The sequence below is a fragment of the Temnothorax americanus genome, unplaced genomic scaffold, assembly GCF_048541705.1.
Source record: "Temnothorax americanus isolate GAGA-0224 unplaced genomic scaffold, ASM4854170v1 Scaffold13, whole genome shotgun sequence".
Taxonomy (NCBI): Eukaryota; Metazoa; Arthropoda; class Insecta; order Hymenoptera; family Formicidae; genus Temnothorax; species Temnothorax americanus.
Window position 1 is genome coordinate 651,657 of NW_027509264.1, and position 23,249 is coordinate 674,905.

Consider the following 23,249-nt stretch of genomic DNA (forward strand, 5'->3'; position numbering starts at 1 on the left):
GCTGTTGCAACACGGAAGTTTAACTTCAAATAACGAGTAGATATTGAAAGCAAACATTGAATAGGAAATTTTTTATTCGGTGCCAGTTATATTGAAGTGTGCGATATAATTTATTGCCATTAGTTATGATTTATTCTAGGAACCAGTAAGCACCAGAGAGATTACATTGAGGAAAGATAAAAGTACCGAACATTTCTCCTTTATATTTTTTTTATTGTTTCCCGGAAAAAATATCTTGGAGTTTCTCTCTTAACGTTTATCGTATTAATTTAAGTTAAAGCAGATCGTTCCGGTCCCCGTATTACGGAAGTATCACTCGGTGCATCGCAAACTACGGGCCGGTTTGTAAAGTTAAGTTTCGCCCTTTTTTACCTTGCCGTAAACTATGCCGAATTAGCCTTGTTGCGGTATTCTTTGCGTCCGACGTAGAAGATATCGCTTTACTTCCGCGCGGAATAAAGTTGAACAATTTCTCCTTTTGTTCCGGGCACTCGTTTTTCTTATCCAGCCGCGAAATGAATATCCGGTTGTAGGTTTTATTGCCGCACGGCGGGCGGGAGAATCCCGCGGGTGGACAGGAGATATCGACGGCGAAGCTCCGTGTCACCTACATTCCTTTTAAAGAAGATCGTTCTCGGGGTAAGTGGACGGTACCTAAAGGCTGTAGGAAATTGTATTAAGCCCCGCGCGACAGGATATAAACATCCGTCGGGAACAAACAGTTACGAACGCTGATGGAGAGGAAGACGTGAATTACCAACATTACTTTCCGGTTTCTGCGTAAAACCGCGTGATGCAATAATATTTTATCATCTCAGACCCAGGCCGGCTCATCCCGTCCTTTGTCTCGAAACTTCTTCGTTATACGGTCATGCTACTTCCATAAATATCCGGAACGCGAAATACTTCTGAATGCAAATTCGCGAAACTCGTAACGTTTGCGCTGCGGTTCGCATCTAATATATGCATTTTACCTAATGTAAGCTTAAATAAAAAATTGCACGAACTGCCATTTCTCTGCCGGTTATTCTACAATTTTTATAAGGTTTGTCGTTTATACCTTTCGCAAAATACCATATTTCATGCACACAGAAGAAACATGCTTGACTCTGAAAATGTATTGTTCGAGAGAGTATTTCAAACGGTGAAAAAAATTACATAAAAATTTAACTTTAAGGTTATACAATAATACTTTGTACAATAAGAGTGACGTTGATCGATGAATTCCGCATTATTAAGATAATCCGGCGTCATAATGAACACATCTCCAGAAGAGGATCGCAAAGAGAATTCTGGGACACATTTTCTGCTAGGCAGGCGTATTCAAGAACGTCACCGGTTTATCAGTGCAAGCGTGCATTCAACGAGAGGGCCTCGCGGGCACCTCATTTACGCGCATTTTGCATCCACTCAAGTTTCGTTTGAGCGCGGAAGATTACGCGAAATATTATTTCGCTGGTGGGCCGCGGGCGCGCGAACGGCGGAAGTATAAGTGAAGGGATCGCGGGAAGTCCTTAACCCGCTTTGATATACGTGACGGTCGGTGGAGAGCACTTCGCTCAACCTCGCGAAGCTTCGAACAAGGTAGGTGGTACGGGCACACTGTTGTGCGCGCATCCACCTGCATGCGCTCCGTCGCGTACACCACCGCCGACTTTCCACCGTGTCTACAAGGTTTGACATGTATACTCTCGCCTAACGCGACAGAATATGAGGAAGAACTTGAGATAAAGAGAGAGAAGGAGAAAGGGGAGAGACGGGGGAAGGAGAGGAAAAGGAGAGTGACAGGGTGAGAAAACGACGTCTCGATAATAGCAATTCTCTTCGCGCTCGACACCGTCTCCGTCTCTTCTGTCATTCCATCCACCAGCCTTTATCTTCCCTGTACTCTCCATCGACCGCCCTTGGATTTAATTAACTCGGTCTGAGGTTCATTGAGTTATGTTAAGTCACGTCCTTCGCGTAATCTTTGTATTATACCACTCGAAACGTATTTCTGCGTACGCCGTACGCGATAAGCTCGTAGAGATCGGGACTTTCTTGCATGAAAATCCCCCATACCACTTTCTCTCTCTCTCTCTCTCTCTCTCTCTCTCTCTCTCTCTCTCTCTCTCTCTCTCTCTCTCTCTCTCTCTCTCTCCCTTCCTCCCTCCCTCCCTCCCTCCCTCCCTCTTGTTCTCTCTTTTCGATACTATTTTCGGTACCGAAGATTTAAGTGGTTGTGAAGAAAGAGAATTTCGAAGGCCGCATGAAAACACAAGAAATACTTTACATTCACGTGGGAAAATCCAGATTTATTAATTTAATGTCTGTATCAATATTTCTTTATGCTTTTGATTTAGCAACATGAATGAATTAACGCATTGAAAGCTCCAAAGCAATCACATGGCTAAAATAATCGATTATTGAGCTTTTCTAATCTTTTTATTGTATTATTTCGTTTCTTACATCGAGCTATAAATTAGAGAAGACACTGACTAAATATTAACGGTATAATGTAGTTGCATAGCCGTGACCATGTCGCGAACAGAAGGACGTCTTCGTTACTCCTTTCAGTTCCATGCATCCGTAGCGTCTTCCGCCCGCATTTCACCGTCTTCGAGGGCGCTACGGTTTTGAGAAACTTTCGCCTATATCTTTAGAAGAGGAAGGTAAAACTTTGGAGCACCTGCCGAGACTTGCTTATGGAGTCTATTACCGCTTCGATGGAGCTGCCGGGAATCTTTATACCCTTCGACCCGGCAGTCGCGAATTAGCATTCGCCGCGAGTGTCCTTAAACTTCCTAATAATTTGATGGCAGAGCCGGGCGGACGGTATGTAAATTAAGAGTTTCAATATTCGAAGCCCATTTCCGCGTCCATTCCGCTAACCTATTTCGCGAAGTTCCAGCTCGCTTCGTGCCCATAGCGTAGATCATACCTGTCTACATGTCGCTTCCAGCGCAACGCGAGCATACATTGCAGTACGAATTTCGCGTCGGGGATGCGCACTTTATACGTTAGTTAAATGTAGCATCCGAAGATGAATATGCGGAACATGAAATCGCCATAATCGCACCAAATAAATGTCGAAGTGGAAGTGGAATGGTCACATAATTCGGAATTTCATCAAAGCGATCTTTCGTGAAAGCGACGACTTTTTTATGTTATCATTTCTATTCTATAACTTTTTATTAATTTATCGCATTGAGTGGATGTCGTTGCGTTATATATTTTCTGCGATAAATGTTATTCGGAGCGATTAGCTACGCTCAGCCGAAGGCTTGGACACTAATCGGAAAAATTCCTCTGTCTCCTAGACAAGAGTGATAAACGAGATACGTGTGATAAACGAGAAGGGATAGGTTCGTAAACGATGGGATAGAAAAATGCTCATCAGGTACGAAAAGTCGGCACGCAGTGTACTGAAAATTGGCTGATATTTTTCAAGTTTCAACCGTTTGGTGACCCTACCGGAAAATTGCAATTTGCCCGAATCCTTCGTCAAACGCAAATGGCTAAACGTGTCAAAGGCTCCAACAAACATTAACGCGTTACCCCAAACGATGTTTTCAATTTCGCGTACGCGCTACGTTGTTTGTACGTACGGGAGAATAATTAGTTATCTATAACTAACGTAGGCTGAAAAGGCATGAATCATGTCAAGTGTCATTGTGTGCGACAAGAACGTGCGCGTTTCGCTGTAAACTGAGATGAATTAATGAATAGTCGAACTCGCTATATTTTATCGTTAATGTGTAATATTTTGGAAGAGGTGGATGTTAATCTACTTCGTTTCTTTCAAACTAGTATCGCGTGAACAACACTCTTTCAATTTAAGCGCCGTCGAAGTAATAGGATCTCACTCGAAATCCCTTCTTTCACGGTGGCATTACATCCTCAGCGTCATGCATCATGCGCTATCGCATTACAAGAGACATCAGGAATTTTGCGAAAGACTCCGCCCGGCGTTCCAGTTAACTGGCGCGTGCTCCAGCAGTGGATGTAATACGGCTATAAATTGTGGGTGTTCGTTTAAAAGCCTCGAAACTTCACGAATTTCGTCATTCCCGTCGATTTAGTGGGCATTACGCCGCGCACGAGAGACAATGTAATACCGTACTCGTTCTCGGAATCGTTACGATGGTATCTACAACTGAGCGCGGTCGAATGGATTACGGCAGAAGCAAAAAGTAATAGATAGATCGAGAGAAAGAGAGAGACCACAAGATCCAGACAAAAAAGGAGGATCGAGAGTTGCCATGGCGTCAGAGTTGTATTAACCGTCATTGCCTTCCGCGATAACTCGGATTTTCTCCAAAACAAACTCAGAATTAATTAATTGTATGTCGGTTACAGGAAAGTAATTATTAATGTATCATTACTAAAAATAATTTTCCTAGCATATTGGCATTACACATAACTTAGTATGTTTATTTACGAATATAATTTTCAAATTGTATATATCAATCTTTAATATTAAAAATATGAAGGTAATGAAAGCTTTATTAGCACATAAAATTTTGTTTTTGTTTATTAAAAGAATGTAAATGTCTTACTATCTACTACAAAGAAAGTGATAGACGAAATAATCGATCTCTAAGGAATATTTAGATATTGTGATTTTCTAATAGTGAGTAAAAATATACATTTTTATTATCGAGTAAAAACGACGTAAATATCTTTATATATGATTGCTGCACTATATTGCTGCACGTTAGTTAATCAATTTTATACATCAGTTATATTACAAATTTTTTAAAGTGCTTGAAATTTTTGCTGAATATCATCTATTAATAATCTTTCTAGTAATAACATTCTCTTTGAAGAAAAAGTTATTTTTTCAACTTTTTACGTTTCTGTGTTATACGAGTATTTTTGAGTAATTTATTCAATAAGGAAAAGTAATTACACAATTATTTAGATTAATCCATTATAATTATATGCATTTAATTTTTACCGCATAATACTATAAAATTAAAAATTTGAACGTTTAACTTCCTAAAAAGAGTAATATAAAATAGTATTAAATTTTAATATCGTTATATATAAATGAAAAAGTATTGCATTTTTTAATACAACTTGTTTCAGACCATTAATTTCCTGAAACGAGATATGATAATTTAATCATGCGATCATTTTTTTACTTTAAAAACAGAAGTTAATTTGCGGGTGAAACTCAATTTTACTTTCATATAATTAATCGATGACATCTGGCAAACTAATCGTTCGAGATAGTAACCCTGCATTGATTTGAAGCGATAGAGTCTTAGCTTTTAAACGAGACCAAAATGATCTTGCTGTGATTATTCTATGCAAAGAATACAAAAAGAATAATAGAACTAAAAAAAGACACAAAAGAGAATTCAACAGAGAACTCAACATTGTGCTAGAGCATCTTTTGTTGCTAATTTAGTGAAGAAAATTATTCTAATTATTAAATTGGTTTATTATCCTCTCTCTCACATTTATTATTCAAAATATCAATAACATTTAAATAAGCATTGCATTTATTAAGTTTCTTAGTTATTAGTATGTATATCAACAATTTATATAATATTGATGATAAAACGAAAGAAAATGATTTAAGCGAGAATGAGGGTGATGCGTTTGATGAGATCGTCTATCAATGTTCCTAGATAGTGTTACTGGCTCATCGATTGCTCATTTATATGACCTGCATAGTCTCAAATGGCTCACACGCCCATAAATCATTCTCTCGGCTTTCAAGCATAATTAAGTATGACGGACAATCGATTTTCACTAACTTCGAAGCTCAAATAAGTCAAAAAGCGCGCTATAAGTTACGTCAGCATGATTAAAATTCACCTCGTCAGAGAAACGCCAGTTCATAGTAATTTACGTCACAATATAAAAGCATGTTATACAGAAAAATTTATAATAATAAGTTTATATATTGTAAAGTACAATATATACTTAGCACGCTTTTTTATTAACATTATGCCACTGTTATGTAAGAAAAGAAAAAATTGGGGTAGGTACGATTCTTTGAATTACATGAGTTAGTTATTAGTTAATTTATAATTGCATAAAAATAAATAATTTTTAGTTCATTGTAATATACTTATTTTTTTATATAAAGTTAAGTCAATAAAAATCAACGTCTTTCTATATTGGCGCCTTATATATTTCATAGCTTTTACGGTCAACGAAGACATTATGCGACACATTAAAGCATATAATCGAGTTTTCTGTCACGTTGATTATACCGAGCTCTCGACCGAGCTACAAAGGCACGCCATTTTGGATTGCCAGTTTCACTTACGTATAAGTCTTAAGAAGTGGAATACGATGGAATACATTAAATTTCAATCGTATTTCTTCGCACGGAGATGCGCAATACAAATAATCTGTAATATTTTTAAGCAATGTTTGTAAAAGCGACGCATGCGTCAATTTTTTACAATTTAATTTCTTTATGGTATAGTTTCTTGTAGTGGTTCCTCATTGGATTCCTCAACAATGCGTCAGTCTGGAGATTTAGAGAGGATATCCATTTATCTATAGTTCAAATATACGGTTAATCTCGCGTACGCGATGATAGCAAATTCGCTATTACCGGCTTCGTATGGGCTACTTCTGTCGGCGTGCCGAAACCAATTATCCTTCCGCATTCAATTCCGAAGCTTTGCTTGGGAGTACGGGCGCTCTCGAAACGCCGTGTCAATCACTCGCTAATTAATTCCGGGAAATTATTGCTAGGATTGATTTACGCAGCCGGCGCGCACCTGACAAGCGGATCAAGCGCGTAAAGTGCACTTGCCTCCGACTTCGAGTAGTATGACGATCTATAGGACAGTAGTAGATATCAGTAAATATCACGTAATATCTAGTCTAGCTGTATTCAAGCGTGATTGGTTTGAAAATCTCAGCATGTCTCCTTAAAATACATACATATACATAAAATGATAAAAACAAATAGAGACTTGTGTTAATATAAAGTATATATTCCTTATATCCTGTAAAATATCTTTTTTATTCATAAAATTGCAGTAAAAGTGAAATTCAGTAAATGTATACCCTTACAAGGGCTCTAATTTATAAATATGAGTGTAGTGAGATAAAGGGCTGTGCATCTCGTTTCTCCCAAAAAATTAATCTGACCCAACCCAATTTGTATCGGTGTGATAATGATATATTGCTTATTAAAAAATATAAATTTAAAATATAAAATTTAGTAAATGTATACATTTACTAATTTCACGCTTTTACTGTGACATATATGTATATACATATCTACATGAAATACAAATTATATGTACCTACATACATTACTAGAAACTAATTAAAAAGAACTAAAAATATTCTGATTTATTATATAAGTTGAATATCTTAATTATCTCAATTTATCTGATAATTTTATTCCAAAATATATTACAAATGTTGCACGCTCATTACCACATACATATATTAAAAAGCATATAAAGAATAGAAAATAAATTAAAACGACCATGTGTAAATGACCAGGCATAATACTTTCTTGCAATGTTATAATTAAAAATTTACAAATCTCTTGCATGCAGTAAATTGCATCTTATTTATCGCGTTAATCGGGATAAATTGCTCGCTCAAACAATACAATTCGAAATTCTGATAAAAAAGCACTCTCTTTGTATATAAAATTAAAATCGTTAAAATATATCTGCTTCTCTACACGGGGATGGAATTATAACTGCAAAATAATTTTTTTGTTCTTTATTTGATGTTCAACAGGAATTCGCTGCGTTCACCCGCGGCTATAATTATCCGTTTGGCGATTCTGAAAATCGAACGATTCGCGGAGCACGGTCGAAGTTGATAACGATCTCCCGCGGAAAGTTGAAAAGTCAAAAAGTCGGACGTACAAATATACGTAGCGTGCAGACCATAGGTAAGGCGAGCATTCGCGCGCGTGCGAGCGAGCTGAACGAGGCGAGGCGAGCGGCCGCGATAAAGTTTGCGCGATATTTCGCCTTCAGGTTCGTCCAAGTGAAGAAGAAGGAGAGAGAGAGAGAAAGAGAGAGAGGTCGAAGGTGGTGTAGAATAGAGGCGGTCGCGTCGGGATGCGGCGTCAGTCGAAGGCGCTCCGCGATTGCTACCGTGCTGGATTCCCTCCCAGCCAGTTAAGTCGAATCAATTGGAAAAGTTCGATTTCCCCCTCGTTTAAAGACGCCGCGTTCCGCAGGATCGCCGCCGCGTGGCTTTACCTTTGGTTTAAAGTAGCGATAGATCAGAGGCTGCTTCCGCGCGGAAGCCCGCGAAAGCCCGAAACTTGGCCGCACGTATAGCCTTCCGCTCCTCCGTCCGTTTCCTCTCGCTCCGCGGCTTTCTTCGTAACATGAAAGAAAACCGGGCGATATCGATGAGAGATCGTACGCTGACATGCGCTTTAAAACTAAATACTATACAATTAAATTTCAGATTTGCTTAAACATATAAATTTTTTATTTGTTTATCAAAATTTGCTTTGCGCCGACTGCAGATTATTTTTTAAGAAGGAGATGAAGAAAAGAATTGACTTGTAGTTGAGACTGAACTATCCCACCTGAAAGCACGAAATGGGAAAAAATTTTTACGGGCGCTTTTGTTTTATATCGCGGCGAGAGCAATTCCGTTATTACATTTTACCGCAATTGGTTGAAATTCGTTTACCGCTTCGCGCGAAATCGGCTTAAAACGGCTCGACCGATCACGCAGCATGGGACTGTAGCCGCGTGTTATTCCAGTGTAACGAGGTTCAGGATTGCTTTTAAATTTCAATGCAATTTGCTTTCAATTTTCTAGCTTAAGTACTTCACGGTTTAAACGACATAGCACTGTAACTCGGCCGTTTGAATTTAACTTTATCAAAGCAAAAACTGCAACTTCCATTTCGGTATCTATGTGACTAACTTACAATTAGGTAATCGGATCCTAATCATTCATTCTGCACCTACATTTAGAAGCAATATCACTTTCGTTGCATGTGCTTGTAAAGTAATTAATCAATAATTTCTTAGATTTCATTTTTCTATTGGTGTTTACGTTGAAATATTACTTTTTTTTTTCAACAATGATATTACGTTGCATTTTCCAGCGAGGGATTTTTATGCGATCGCGAGTAATACGCCGTTAATATGATTAAGTGGATATACGTGATATCCCTTTTAACAATGCAGCTCAGTGCGACGAATGCGTGAGAATTTCAATTTTCTATATCGGGGCATCATAATTTCATTATCGCGTATCATGAACGGCGAAATTTCAATTATCCGCCGTGTGAGAGGATCTCGTTTAAAGTGATTTTATCCGCGCGACTGTGACAAAATGTCCGAGCGCCGGCGCCGGGGGTAGATTTGCTGACTACCTACATCGGTTCACATAAAACAATATCCGCGAGTCCAATAAGAAACGTCTATATACGTTTGACAGAGAGAAATACGAAGCGTCGTGTATCGTCCGATGCAATAATGTGCAATGTTGGCCGTTATAGAGATTTGTCGGATGTTGGACAAAGTGGTAGGGAAGACAGAAGTGGAGAAAATATAACGATGAACAAGAGAAAGAAGGTGGTCGATTGCAGCTGGACGAGGCGGGACGCAAGAAATAGTTCCTGGCTACATGTCTGTCGGCAATATTTTTATTAGGTCAAACGTGCCGGATATGACAACGATATCGTGCGATGTAACGTATAAACGTTGGATTAACGTGGTTCGCTGAATTAGCTCCGCGTAACTATTATCGCAAACACCAACACACGGGCCGCCGCCCGCCGCTACGATTCGCCATTAACGTCATTGCCGCTAACTGCGGAGGGACCGTAATTTTCGCCCGTTGATTTCCGATGGTTCTCCGCGTCTGTTTCCGTATTTCCCTCGACCGCAACAGCGGGCCTCCGTTCGTCTCCTCCACGAACGGCGGCCCGAAAGTTTACGAAAACGCCGCTCGCAGCGATTTCCGCGACGCACGATCGTCCCTCATCCTGCCGTCCCTCCCTGGTCACCGAATGATTTGTGCCGTTCGATCTGCCGCTTGACAAAACAAGTCGTTACGCCCGCGCCGCTGCGGGAACGGCTGACCCGTGCATGTCGCTATCTACTGGCCGCTCCGTCGCGACTCGTAAAAGGGGCGACGTTTATCTCGCCGGTGTGGTCGCAGTCGTCAAAAAGTTTGACTCTCGTTTCTCTCTTATCCCGCACCCACCAAACTTAGTCGTTAAAACGTCCTCCCGCGCGCACGTCACATCCAGAAGTCTCTCTTGTTTTCATTCCAGTTCGTAAGAATTTCAGTTGAAAGTTTGACCAAGGCGGAATAAAAATTCGTACAAGCGAGTAAAACTATAGTCGGAATCGCGTACTAATTTCTTTATCGAATAAAGACTCTTTTAGATCATAGGGTAGTACAGTGATTCTTTAAAAAAAATTGACAATAAATTTTATTTATTAATATTATATAAATTTATAGAAAAATATTCTACGAAGAGATGTTTGTTGCCTTAAAAGTTTATCGAAATAGATGGGTATTTATCTATGCTTTAAGTAAAAAGTTTGAACGGTAATTATGACGTAGGTTTGAGTTTTTGCCGGATTTAATTTCAAACTGAGAGCCATTGGACGCTACACGTTGCATGACTCTTGCATTTTGCCAAAATATTTGAAGCACTGACAAGAAGCTTGATTTGCACAAACCATCTATCTGCTGTTTTTCTGCTATGAACGTGTCATCGTGCAGCCTCGTCGAGTATCGAAACATACCTGTTGACGACAGGATTAAATAGCGGTAACAAGTACGACGTACAACGAGAGCTTTCATTTGTATATAGTGCACACTTCTGCGATCACGCCGGCGCGGCGCGTCAGTTAAAATTTAAATGTCCATAATGTACCTGTCAAATTTTCGCTTCGCTTAAAATAGTAACGGATTAATCACGTGCCTCTACCAATATAGAATCTCCCACAATTTTCTCGTGCGTGCCCGTTAATTAAGAGACAGCCAAAAATGAAGCGATTTCGCCTGGCGAATCGGCCCTCAAACGGAATTCGCGATGAGCGTCCCGATGCCGCGACGGCGCGGCGAAGCGATTTTCTTCTGTTCGGTGAAAAATTCTCGGGTGTCGGTTCACGGTTCGTTTAACAGATTCCATGCCTATTTCGCGGCCTCCCGATAAATTCAGGAATCAGTCGGAGGATTTGACGCCGGACCCCTGCGGACAGACGTAGATGGTGACTGTGGGGATTCTTCTTTCATTAAATCCCGAACAATTCACGGCGGTCGCTTTGTTTAAAGCACAATGAGACCATAGATGCGGTGCAGTCAGTGGGCGTGGTAACACGACACGGTTGAAAATCGAGATGGCTTCGACCCCCCAAAGCCTTAAGAACTAGGAGATTCTTTCGTCGCGCGTTGCGATCTCTTGGGAAGCTACTGGGGAACGGTGATAAGGACGGAAGTCGAAGACAATGCCGAATTCGAATTGAGACCATTTTCATGAATAAGAAAAATGGTCGTCACGCCAGAAAAATCGTTATTGGCATCATTATATCGTACAGTATCACTATAAATTATTTATGATATCGTTTTACTATAGCATTAATTAAATGTTACGGCAAAGAAAAGAACTTTAGAATTATTAATAAATTATTAATTTTACTGAAGACCATCAAAAAGTAATTACGACGTCGTGAATATCGAAAATTAAGCTTTTTATCCTACTTCTTTCTTAGATATTTTTTATAGGCAAATATTAATTTCGTTTTGCAAATTAACTCCGTAAAATAATCATTCAACTCCGGTTACTATTATTACATTAGTTGATATTAGACATCTTCTTGTTCCTTCCTCAGATCAAAGGATCTACGAAGGATAGCGAGGAGATATTGTATGCAGTAGGTCACAGTCCAGGCTCTTGATAACTATATCACTTGCGCTATTGCAACCCTTAACAGCGCCAAGGTCTCTCTTTGAACCCACCAAGTTTCCTCATGAATTCTCGAAGTACTTGCTACGGCGAACACCATCGAGAAACGATATATCGCGATATACGGCAGCTCCTAGCACGCAGCTGAGCCTCTGGCCGGTACCGCCGCTCGGCGGAGCGGATAATACGGTTTTAACGAACTGTTTTCCATAATGCAAGTAAAGCATTATCAGGCCGTTGAGTGTAGTGGAGTCGTATACTGCTGGATAGTGGAAGCCGTGAGCCTTAACGCTCAGATCCTTGAACCTCGAGGGTGGCGTTATAAATTTTGCCACCCATCCAATATAGTGGAAAAAAAAAAAAAAACGGAGGAGAGCGAGAAAAAACACTAGTGCGCGGAAGAGATGGTTGGCGTAAAGAAAATTCGAAAACGAACGACGAGATGTGAAGAAGGTGGTCAACTTTGTAAGCAAGAGGTAACTATTATACAAGCGGAGAATTGAAGAGTGTAATAAAATAAGTAAATCTGCTATAAAATTCAGACAGTTGAAAAGGATATTATTAAGGATATAAGTGATTAAAATGGTACGGTTGTATCAACGTCATCTTTCTCTATTTTTGTTTCTTGTATTTTTCATATTATTATTTGCGAAAATCCATTGGCGAGCAGATAAAACGGTAAAATGGCGCATAAATTTAACAAGCGACTCACTGAGCTGAATGTAAAGCCAAAAACAGGAGCGAAAACTCGTGCTAGAATTCGAAAAATGTCAACGGACTAATACGCTATTCGGTTACCCCGAACGCAAGACAAATGACGGTTAAAACGGGAATTGCGGCTATCGTGAAGTTAAATCGATGCGCGGCTGACTGGTTTCGAATAGTAGATTTTTTAATATTATATCGGTGATGCTGGAAATACGGGTCGCGACAGGTCGATATCTCGATAATGCATCGTCGGGGCTAACCGATTTGCATTGGTTACTTCACGCGCAGGTGGAGGAGAGCAATACATGAATCATTGCGCGTGATGGAAAGGGGAGGAGAACAAAAGTGGCGAGCGGACAATGATACGCTAATCATGAGTAGAATGTCGCGATGGGAAATGAAACGAGGAAGCGATACATTAATGGATCGCAGGCCAGATCATTAGTCTCGAATCCTGATTTTTTCACTTAAATAGAGAGTGCGAGGGATGATGCTTATATATATAAGCATCAAAATCCATTCATCGTTTATTATTTAGAAGGATCGCAATCCATGGTTTTGGCGATTAACTGACCAAAATCGATGACCGTATCGTCAAGACGATTATAATGATAGCCAGTAGGGTCGATAAAAAGTCTTTACTGCTAATTAGGTTAATTATTGACTGGCGAGGTAAACGTTTCTTATCCGGTTTAATATTTTCATGCGCGTCAGATAATTAAGCGGATAAAAAAAGACGGCAAATATAACTTTTGTTCCTAACGCTACTTCAATCGATCTTAATCCATATTACGAAAATAGCAGGTATAAGAATACTTTTTCTTTACAGGTCAGCTCTTTTAGTGACAATATAAGACAGGATGGCAGGTATTTTTTAGGCTTCTATTGTAATTGCAGAGAGAGAAAGAGTGTGTGTTGCCGCGTTATATATTATTAGCAAAAGAGCGTAAATAACAATATTCCCTGAACTAATTAATATAGTTTCTGCACAGTGCATTATTTTACAACAAATATCGAACGCAATATAAGTAGAAATTAATAGATTATGTATAGCACGGGGTGTTGCGTCAAATATTTTAACCCATTTACAAATGTGCATTATTAATGGAAATCAAAAGTACTAATGCGAGTATACATTGCGCGATAGCATAGAGCATTGTAATGTGAATGTTTGTAACAAAACAGGATCGAGTTTTGTATTCATATGTATTATACACACATACAACGTTCCAGAAAGAGTAAAGTGAATTAAGCGGCACAGAGCTTCGCGGATAAACTCCCATGCATATATATTCGCGGCACAAATATGAAACGAATATAAACTAGCGGATATACCGCACGTGCAAATATTCGCGTGATGCGTGGGATGCGCCGAAAGAATAAACATTCGGCCCTCTCCGCGCCCAACAATTCGGCGCTCGAACAGTTCGTAAAGGCCTATCTACATAAAACGCAGAACGCAAGTCGCAAGACACACGCACAGTCTACATGTCAATCTAACAAAGAGGCTAGACTGTAGACTGTGTGTGTGCTTGCGACTCGCGTTCTGCGTCTTATGTAGATAGGCCTTAATAGTTAATTAAAGCGGATCGGGCATTTCCATTAAAACTTGGATAGTGCAACCGCGTCGGATAAATTGAAATATTCACAAAGGACGTCGGCGCGCATAGGCGGAGCGATAAAGACGACCATAAACGCGCCGCTTTGACGGCTATTTGCGTTTGCAGTTTACGCTATACGCACTCAGATATCGCTCGTTATCATCGATACGTGCCGCCAATGGTCCACCGCCCGGTCTAGTAGCCGCGGAATACGTTTTATTCAATGGCGACAGGCAAAGCACCGTTGATTGTAACCACTTATGGAACACGCGCGTACCATCAAGCGATAGTCGAACTCAATCTCCGTATCGACGCGATGTATATATCTTTCATCGGCGTTTGGCATGGCTAACAAAGTTAAGATCAATAGACTCGTGCCGATTTAATACCAACCCGTCAAACCTCGCTGGATCGAGCGCAAGTTTCCAGCGCGCAGCGGCGTAACGTGTCGATATATCGCTTTATCGGATTAGATTTTTAAATTGAATTTCGCGTGAGTTTAGGAATCTCGGAGTCGAGATGCGATCTAAGTCAAATCGATTTTTCCAGCTCGTACCTTTGCGTGGTACTCTTTTTCCTTTTAAGAATATTGACGAGAACTGAAATGCTTCGTTTGTTTCGATCGTTGAACTTCGTTCGATTTCGTCCGCGAGAAGTGAAACCCTTGCGAAAGTACGTCTCCATATGCGTGAAAGATAAAATTGCATTAATCTGTGACGACGTTGCGGAGATATACGTCGTGACATAAACTACCGCGAGCGTTCTTTAAATACTACAAACAACTGGGTACGAGGCATGTCGATTTCAGGGCGGCTTTACATCCAACCCCGTTTAAGGGAACATTGGCATGCACATTGCGTTCCCACGACCTTTCTCGTAGCAGCCGACCGCGTAAAGCGCGGTAACATTGCAAAGCGCACCTTTGAAGTCAGTCGGTCCACGTCACAAAGTTCCGAAGAAGCATATGTCCGAGAAAGAGTAACGCGTTTCGATGACGTCACAACGGATCAAGAACCCCCATCGCGACAATACCTCGCTCGCAAGACGATGTATGACGCAAGCGCCCGTTCCCCTAAGTCGGACGCCGATGACGTCCGTAAGCTGGGAGTCTATAGCCGCTACATATGTAAACTGTAAAGTCCGTAATCGAGCGTAATTATTTAAACGGAGAATATACATACACCATTAAGGTTGTTTTATCGATCGGGTGACGGTCGAACGAAGACTCGCTATAGCAAAATGTTCGTCGTCGCTCCGGGCGACGTTCAATCCTTTTTCTCGCGGTCCGCTGATTGCATTTTGCGCGTCACGAGGTCGCAAATTTCATGCCTCCCTCCGTCGACGAGAGCGTCAACGAACTGGAAAGCATCCGTGATCAGTTGTCTATGGGAGTTGGACTTACCTGTGGTTTCCGGCGCATTCCTTGATGTCCTTCCTCCATTATTTGAAGTTCCTCGAGTAAAGAAGTCTATAAGTAGCTTATCTTTTCAATAAAAAAGACTTTATTCGTATCAAGTATCTATCCTTGAGGAACTTATATTTATAATTCTTCTGCTGACTTGGCGAAATGTGGGACGTAGGTATAAATTAATAACGTACAGATCAATAATTTATTAAAGCAAAACTTTATTATAGCAATAGTGAACAATGGATAACTATTAAAGATTTTTAACATGTTTTTTTTTTTTTTGATAAAAATAGCGATTGGATGTTTAGGTTTAGGTAATAGGTGAATATCTAAAAGGGTCTCTTATCGTACGAAATTCTTTGAACTAAAAATTACCTACAGTCGTGTATTAACGATGATAATCGCACATACGTGTCATTAAGTCTGAATTCTTAGGCGGCGCGTACCGTGAATCGATCGATCGTGTATCGCGTGCGATCGTGTGCAACGCAGATTAAAATTATGTCAGTATATTCAGTGCGATTCCGCTTTCGTTCTCAATCCAAACATGCAGAAATTTACAAGAAATTTACAAGACAATTTACAAAACAATTTTTCAAGATGTAGACAAAAAAAATTTGATTTTATCCCGAGATAAAAATGATTTTCCACGTATCTTACGCAGCTTTTCGAAAAGTCAGTTTTGTCCTGATCCGAAAGTATTTTCGTAGGACAAGCGCAGAGTGACGCGTGTGTGTGTGGCCGAATTGATTCAATCGATAGACATATCGCCCGGTGCGAACAAACAGAACGTTTGGCGCGGCGCTTGGAGAAAGATCGATATTCACGATTACGTTCCATAAACAAAACTGCCGATGCGCCGATGCACGCCGAGGTACGGTGGCGTTATACCTCGAGCGGTGCCGGATCCGTCCCTTACATCGTGCGGCTAAATTGAATTCCCCCTGAGCGGTATATCGGCATCTACGAGCTTCAGAACGACTCACGGCGCGCTACCGCCCGGCCCTAATTTCCACCCTTGATCGCTCTGCTGTCGACAGGAACGAGCAGAATGCAAAAAAAAGAAGCGTACCGAAAGAACGAAGAAAAATACGGCGATGATGAAGGATGAGTTTTCCACGATACGAATGGACTATTAATCTCGCACGCGCGCGCGAGTTTGCTCCAATTTTCTGCTTTAAGGCAAGATATATCCGTAAAAAAAAGGGGGTAAGAAAAACGGTCCACGGGAGAAAAACCGGCGCCGGCGACACGAAAGCGGAAAGAAAGGCGGGCGAAATTAAGAGGAAATCGGTCAACGGATCATTCCCGCTCTTCCGTAATCTTCGGGATAAAAAAAAATAAAGGGTATACACGCAGCGCCATGAGTAGCAAAATCCTTCCTCGTTCCATTCCACCCCTCCTTCGCTACACAACTCGAGAAACGAGTCTACGCTTCCGATACTTGAAACCTAAGACAGTCGTCGGCTAGTCCTAGTGATATATTTTAATAAATCGTTATCGCGGGTCTATCCTTCCATTCCCTTCCTCCTATCATAGTAGTATGTCGTCGTAACTAATTATTCAGTTAGGGCGTCTCTTCCCCCTTTGCGTTTTCCTTTACACGAGTAACCACGAGTAGGGACTGTCACCCAAAATTGTTTCGTGTCGCATACATTAAACCGAGTCTATAGTCTATCTCGCCTTCTCGCGGTCGACGTTGCGGGATAATCGATTAGGATTTCGCAGGCAGTGTTGTTTGAGGTTTTACTTTTTTTCTTTCTTTTTCTCCGTTCGGATGCGTTTCGAGCTCACGTGTCGACGAACAGCGGCGAAAATACTTTGCCACGCTATTATAGCCGGGCAGGCTAACTTCTCTCTACGTCGCCGATCGATCGTTTCGCTCGCGATATCCCGCCGCATCAATCGCATTCACGCAACATACAGTAATCTTACAAATAATATATCTAACAACTTTAGGTTCAACTTAGATTGCTTTCCGTGATCACGCCTACTCCAACCCGAAGCGCGCCCTCGTGCACTCGCATCGGGCACGCACTTTTTCGCATTCTGCGACCGGGACCACATCGTCCAGGATCGATACACCCACCCTCCCCCACTCTTCCTCCGTGAACACGCAGTCGACGTGACGTGGTCCGCAAGGATTGCACGAAGGCGCTCTTAGCCAAAGTTCGTGTACTTCACTATTCTATCGTAATATTACGTTTGCTTTTACTCTTTTTATAACTTTCTTTAAATATACGATAGGTAGGTTACTATTCTTTACGTATCAATCCGTGACATCACGCAATCGCACGCACGCACGCACACACTCTCACACTCTCACACGCGTACATAACACTCTTTCGACCGTTCTTCTTTGCTCCTCTCTATATCCAGACGCGTTTGTGATCTAGTACGATCCGGGACGTCGGTTGATGGCTGGAGGAATTTAAGGATGATTTGTTGATACGAGTGGACCGATCGGATCGACGAGGAGCGACCCCCGGGAGGTCGTGCGCTAGAATCCCCGAGAGCGACGAAACTTTTCGAGGCGCGGCGGAATCCTCGCCGATCCGCGCGACTTGGCGCGGCTGGTTCGGTCGATTCGAAAGTCTCTCGATTTTATCCCTAACCTGTGTGTTCGGCCTTAATACTACGTCATAATCATAATACTATTCAATACTTGTTGAAGCTCATAATAAGTACATACTCGAGGATTAGAGATTACCGATTATTGTATTAGTCTCTTACGTCTCCCTAGATCTCGCTTAGGTACAACTCCGCTATTCCGAGATCTCTCAGATCTCTTCAGCGGTTTTCCTTATCGGAGTCCCTCCTCTTATCGCGTACCGTCTCGCATAGGTTGAGCCTTATAGGTACAAAAGGTAAATCGTCAATAGCGACGATCTCTGTACAGAAGTTAATAACAGCCGCGCGCGCCGAGGCTCGATCGGGCATCCTCGCGCTGCTATACATATTACCGAGAATACTGTGGGTATTACGATATAAATGTCTATGTACAAACTTAAAAGTAAAAATGAAACTATCACCGATGCGACGAACTATTTATCTATTATTTAAGGGAACTGAAATCCGCGTGTATATAGAAAGGCGTCATGACCTCCTCTACTACTCATTTATTAGCTTACGTGTGTGTGTGCTGTATGGCTGGCTGGGTGCTATCTCGATACGTCGATCGTTTGACAAACGGCGCTAAATGAGCATCGGTAAACATTTGTTTTCGCGTTGATTATAAAATGTACGTGGAGATCTCCGAGGAAAAGTCGGACGGACGCTAACACGAACGCTATTTCCGCTATAATGCGAGTTCTGCATCATATTTTCATGGACGATTGCTAAACGAGGACGTATATATTTGTAAAATTAGCGATGGAGCGTGATAACATTGAATTTCTGTTATTTTCGTGCAAGTTCGAAAAATATCGGTTTGCACCGAAAAATGTTCACTTATCCAGATATTCCAGTTTTGAATCAACTTGACTGCAGGCAGTCAAAATACTAACAATAGATTAAAATCATACCGTTGCTTTCAGCAGTAAGTCTTCTCCGTCGTTTCTTTTTTTTTATAAAAAATATAACGCTATTATCTATGTACAGATAATCACGAAGTCGGAAAACGCCCATTTCGCTCTCGAGCGATATAAAAAAAATAAAGCTAACAATAGTGAGAGAAAAAGAAAAGAAAAGGTAATCGACGTATTTAACGTTGATAAATCAAGTATAACGGCATATGTCGAAACTCCAATTGATTTTCGGATGAAGCAAATTTCATGGATACCGCGCTTATGGGCTTTTCTGCCAAAACATGCATGTGTCGGATGTATACGCGGATAAAAAAACACAATGCTGGGCTCCGATAGCCCGCGCAGCCGCGAGTCCGGAAGTCGTCGAAACGATCGCCCACCTCGATGTGCCCCAGCACCGCGTTTAGCTTTGTTGGCGGTCGTTACTCCGGTTTACTTAGCGATATCGCAGGATGCAACGAGAGATCTCTCCGGTTATGTTCATCGAAAACTTATAAGCAAACATGTATATCTCTACGCTAATATTAGACTTATCTAAACGGAAAATGTGTACACGGGACTCCCTATAAGTCCAGTATTATATACAGTGCACGGGCGCGTACATAGCGATTACCGTTAGTCGCTCATTAAGCGCGTAATGCGTTTTTGGTGTACGCGCGCGCGTGTGTGTGCGTGTGTGTGTGTGTCCGTTGAGGAAAGAATCGGATAAAAAAAAGGAGACAGGCTTGAAGGAAATGTACGTATGGATCTGAGACCACGAGTCTTGCCGGTTTCCTCGGGAGGAAATAGACCCGCGTAGCACCTTGATTCGAAGGGAGGAATGGGAGAAGGGAGTTTAGTTCTCGACGATAATGACGCGAAGGTACTCGACGGTTCCTCGCGAACTGGAGCGCGATGTGACACGACACGCGAGTACGACGCGCTTTTGTCGACACAATGCGAATGTGTACGGGTACAAAACGCGGCGTCATCGCGCGCTCGTTCGCGCCGTGCATTTCACGTGGGTACGCGAAGAATAATGACGATGATCGAAACGGCACGAAGGTTCTCGCAAACAAAAGATAACGGTCGGTAGCTCAAGCGATCGTCGAGATGCGATATATGAAGGGTAAAATGAAGGAAAACGCGATGGTGCGGAGGGGTACGAGGTCTGGTCTGAGGGGGTGGTAGGTAGAAAATAGGCGTGTGCGCGCCGCAAAAGTGGCGAACGTGATATGGAAAGCTAACCAGCGTCGCGCGAGCGCAGCAGCGCGGCGATTCGCACGAAAGTCTCTAAAGCCGATAATAATCTCATATGTAACCTGCGTGACGTCGTAAACGCGCCCGTTGGCCACGTTTCGTTTTTCTCTTCTCTTTTCCGGCGCGACGTTTTACCTTTCTTTCCTCGACTGACGCCGCCGCCGCTTCCTCTCAGCCTCTCGCGGGGTGCGAGCCGTAGCGACTGGTTCTCCAATCGATGCCTTCCACCCTCGTTGTCGGGGAAGCTTCCACCTCGACTTCGCTCGTCGCAGATGCGAAAACAACTGCTGGAGAACGCTGCCTTTCTCCTTTCGACTCACCGCGCTTAACCGCTGTCGACGTCCTATTGGTAATCGATATCTCGGTCACGATGATATCGCGATCAACGTCGCGTCGTCTTCCGTAAATGAGACTTCGATATCGTATGTACACATAATATTCCCCTCCGTCGCGTAAATTAATTAAAAGTTCCAGGAAAGAGAAGTGCGCGTTTCTCCATTCAGCTCTTCCAGCAACGACCGGCCCAGGTGTGTGAGAGGAATCGTAATTTTATCTACGTTTCTTCGGCACAGAAGGTATCCATCTGTTCACCCCTAGTAACATCACTCCGCGCAGTTTGCGCATCCGTATCGGAATTTACAAGCCGAGGATCGTCCCGCTGTCCCGCGCGCTCGTGGTTTCTCGCGGCATCCAGCGTTCGGTCTCATTTTTGCAGCTCACGCGCGACACGTCTATTTACAGCAAAGCGAGTACGATATTATATATATATATATATATATCGAAAAGTCTCGAGTGCACGACGAATACGGTACTGAAATATTCTCGCGGGTCACCGACCGCCAATAAACTTGATGGTCACTCGCGATCGGTAGCGCCGACGAAAGGCTCTCGTATGCACGATCGATCACGCGTACGTTCTTCGCACCTTTTTAGATTTTCAGTTCACCGGCTCGCGAATCGCAGCTCGGCCTCAGTCACTTAAGAGTCCTCGTGTAACCAACGGGCCGAGTGCGGTGGCGTGACCGGCCAACAAGAAGGCCAGGCCGATCCAACCGGTCGTGGTCCAACCGCGATTCCTCGGCGGGACACTTATGCGTATCATCGTGTCATCGTAATCTCGGCTCGTCGAGGGACCCAACGATCGGCTCCATCAGACGAGGGGCGTGCCGTACACCTCGTTCGTGTGTAGATTCTGATTGCTGTCGTTTTGTCTCGAGGCGCATTGCTGCAACAGAGAAAGCGTGTGCCTGTGCATTGAGAGGCTGTGAAGGGAGTTGCAACTCGATTCCCCGATGTATTGTATTAAATGTTGCCTCGTATACCGTGTATCACGTGTTCGAAATTGGATGTCAACGATTGCTGCATGAAATCAGTTCGCTCGATGCCGTAAATGAATATAAATAAATATCGTAACCGATCACGATCGATTTTACAGCATGTTCGTGTAGATTACAAGAGATTATTTACGAATTAATTCATTATGATATATAATAAAATATTAACGATCGACTTGATGCAAGCGCAAATATTTATACAGCGAACGTAAAATGGACTAGTCACATTAATAATTTTGCCGTGCAAATTGTATTTCGATACGCGTTAAGAGTTGTCGTTACATAATACATAAAAGATTACGAACAATTTTGAACAATCACAGAGTAATTCTCATTTACTACTATCAAATGCAATTATATTTATCGATACACATTATCGATATACGCCCGTGGGTATGTTTTCCCACAATAAACTCTACCTCGCGTCGCGCAATTTTGTGATAAATATTTAATTTCCGTCCATCCGTTCCGATGCATATAAAGATATGAATATACGTAGAATCCGTTGAATTGTACATCGCTTTGCAATGCAAATTTTCGAACGGCTCAATTACGGTTTATGACGATCCTATACGTATATGACGAACGATGATATGAATATCTGAGATATACGGCAACGTTATTTCGCTCGCGTATAAAAATGCTCCCGGCATCTGAAGAAATATATCAGTCGACGCTATAAACCGATCCCGGAAGAGGAGCGAGTAGAATGAATCGACTTACCGCTTGCTTTCTTTCCCAGCTCTTCATCGCCGACTTGTACTTCTCGAACTCGTGACACCAGTCCGAATAAATCTTCTGGTAGTCGTTGGACTTGGCGGGTGCCGAACATCTGTGCGCGTCCACGGTGATGTTATACGAGCACAGGAGGGCACCGCCGAGCCAGCAGTCGTATCTACCGGCGTCCTGCTCGTTCACGCCGACGATCACCAGACCCTTCTCCGAGGTCTCGATGAATTTGTCGCCGCCGGCGCCGTATTTGTACGCGATCTGATACCTTCCCTTCTCTTTGCTGTAATGGTACCACCGTACCTCTTGGTTCGCCAGCACCTCCGGCATCTTCACGAAGCATCCCAGATGCACCGACTGGCCCCACGTGACTACCAGTTTCCGTTTGCCGACGCTGCTGTCGCACACATCCGCCGTGGTGTTCGACACGTCTTGAAGAAGACTGCGCGAAAAGCAAAAAAGAAATTACGATTATACGCTCGAGAATTCTGTCGCAAACAACGTAATCTCGAACATTTACGTCGCCGTGATTTTATTTCGAAATATTTTGAAATTGAATTTTGAATCGCCAACTGCAATTTTTTTTTCTTTATTTCATTTCATTTTTTTTTATTTTTGTAAAAAGTATTTTGTTTCACCAAACGGAAATGAATCTGCGGAAATAAATCTGCGATAACTGAAATATACGATGCGTAAAATCGGCGCAAATATTACTGCGCCGAAATCTGCGTGCCGTAATTCGTAATCAAGCGAGTAAATTATGATTAAAATCGAATATGTTTCATTCTTTATTTTTTTTTTTTATATAATATGTATGCATCTTGCGCG

At 42.1% G+C, this 23,249-nt stretch overlaps 2 protein-coding genes across 3 annotated transcripts in view; one reads left to right on the forward strand and one right to left on the reverse strand.

The window, feature by feature from the left end:
• LOC143893828 (uncharacterized) overlaps positions 1 to 23,249 on the forward strand; it is a 203,448-nt gene that overhangs the window by 78,416 nt on the left and 101,783 nt on the right. The window lies entirely within an intron of this gene.
• Sema2a (Semaphorin 2a) overlaps positions 15,791 to 23,249 on the reverse strand; it is a 320,164-nt gene continuing 312,705 nt past the window's right edge. For both annotated transcript variants that reach the window (XM_077399561.1, XM_077399562.1), the window contains 2 exons: positions 22,416 to 22,863; positions 15,791 to 21,583 (listed from right to left, as the gene is read on the reverse strand). In XM_077399561.1, coding sequence (XP_077255687.1) covers positions 21,509 to 21,583; positions 22,416 to 22,863 — 523 coding nt within the window. In that variant the 3' untranslated portion in view covers positions 15,791 to 21,508. The remainder of the gene's footprint in view (positions 21,584 to 22,415; positions 22,864 to 23,249) is intronic.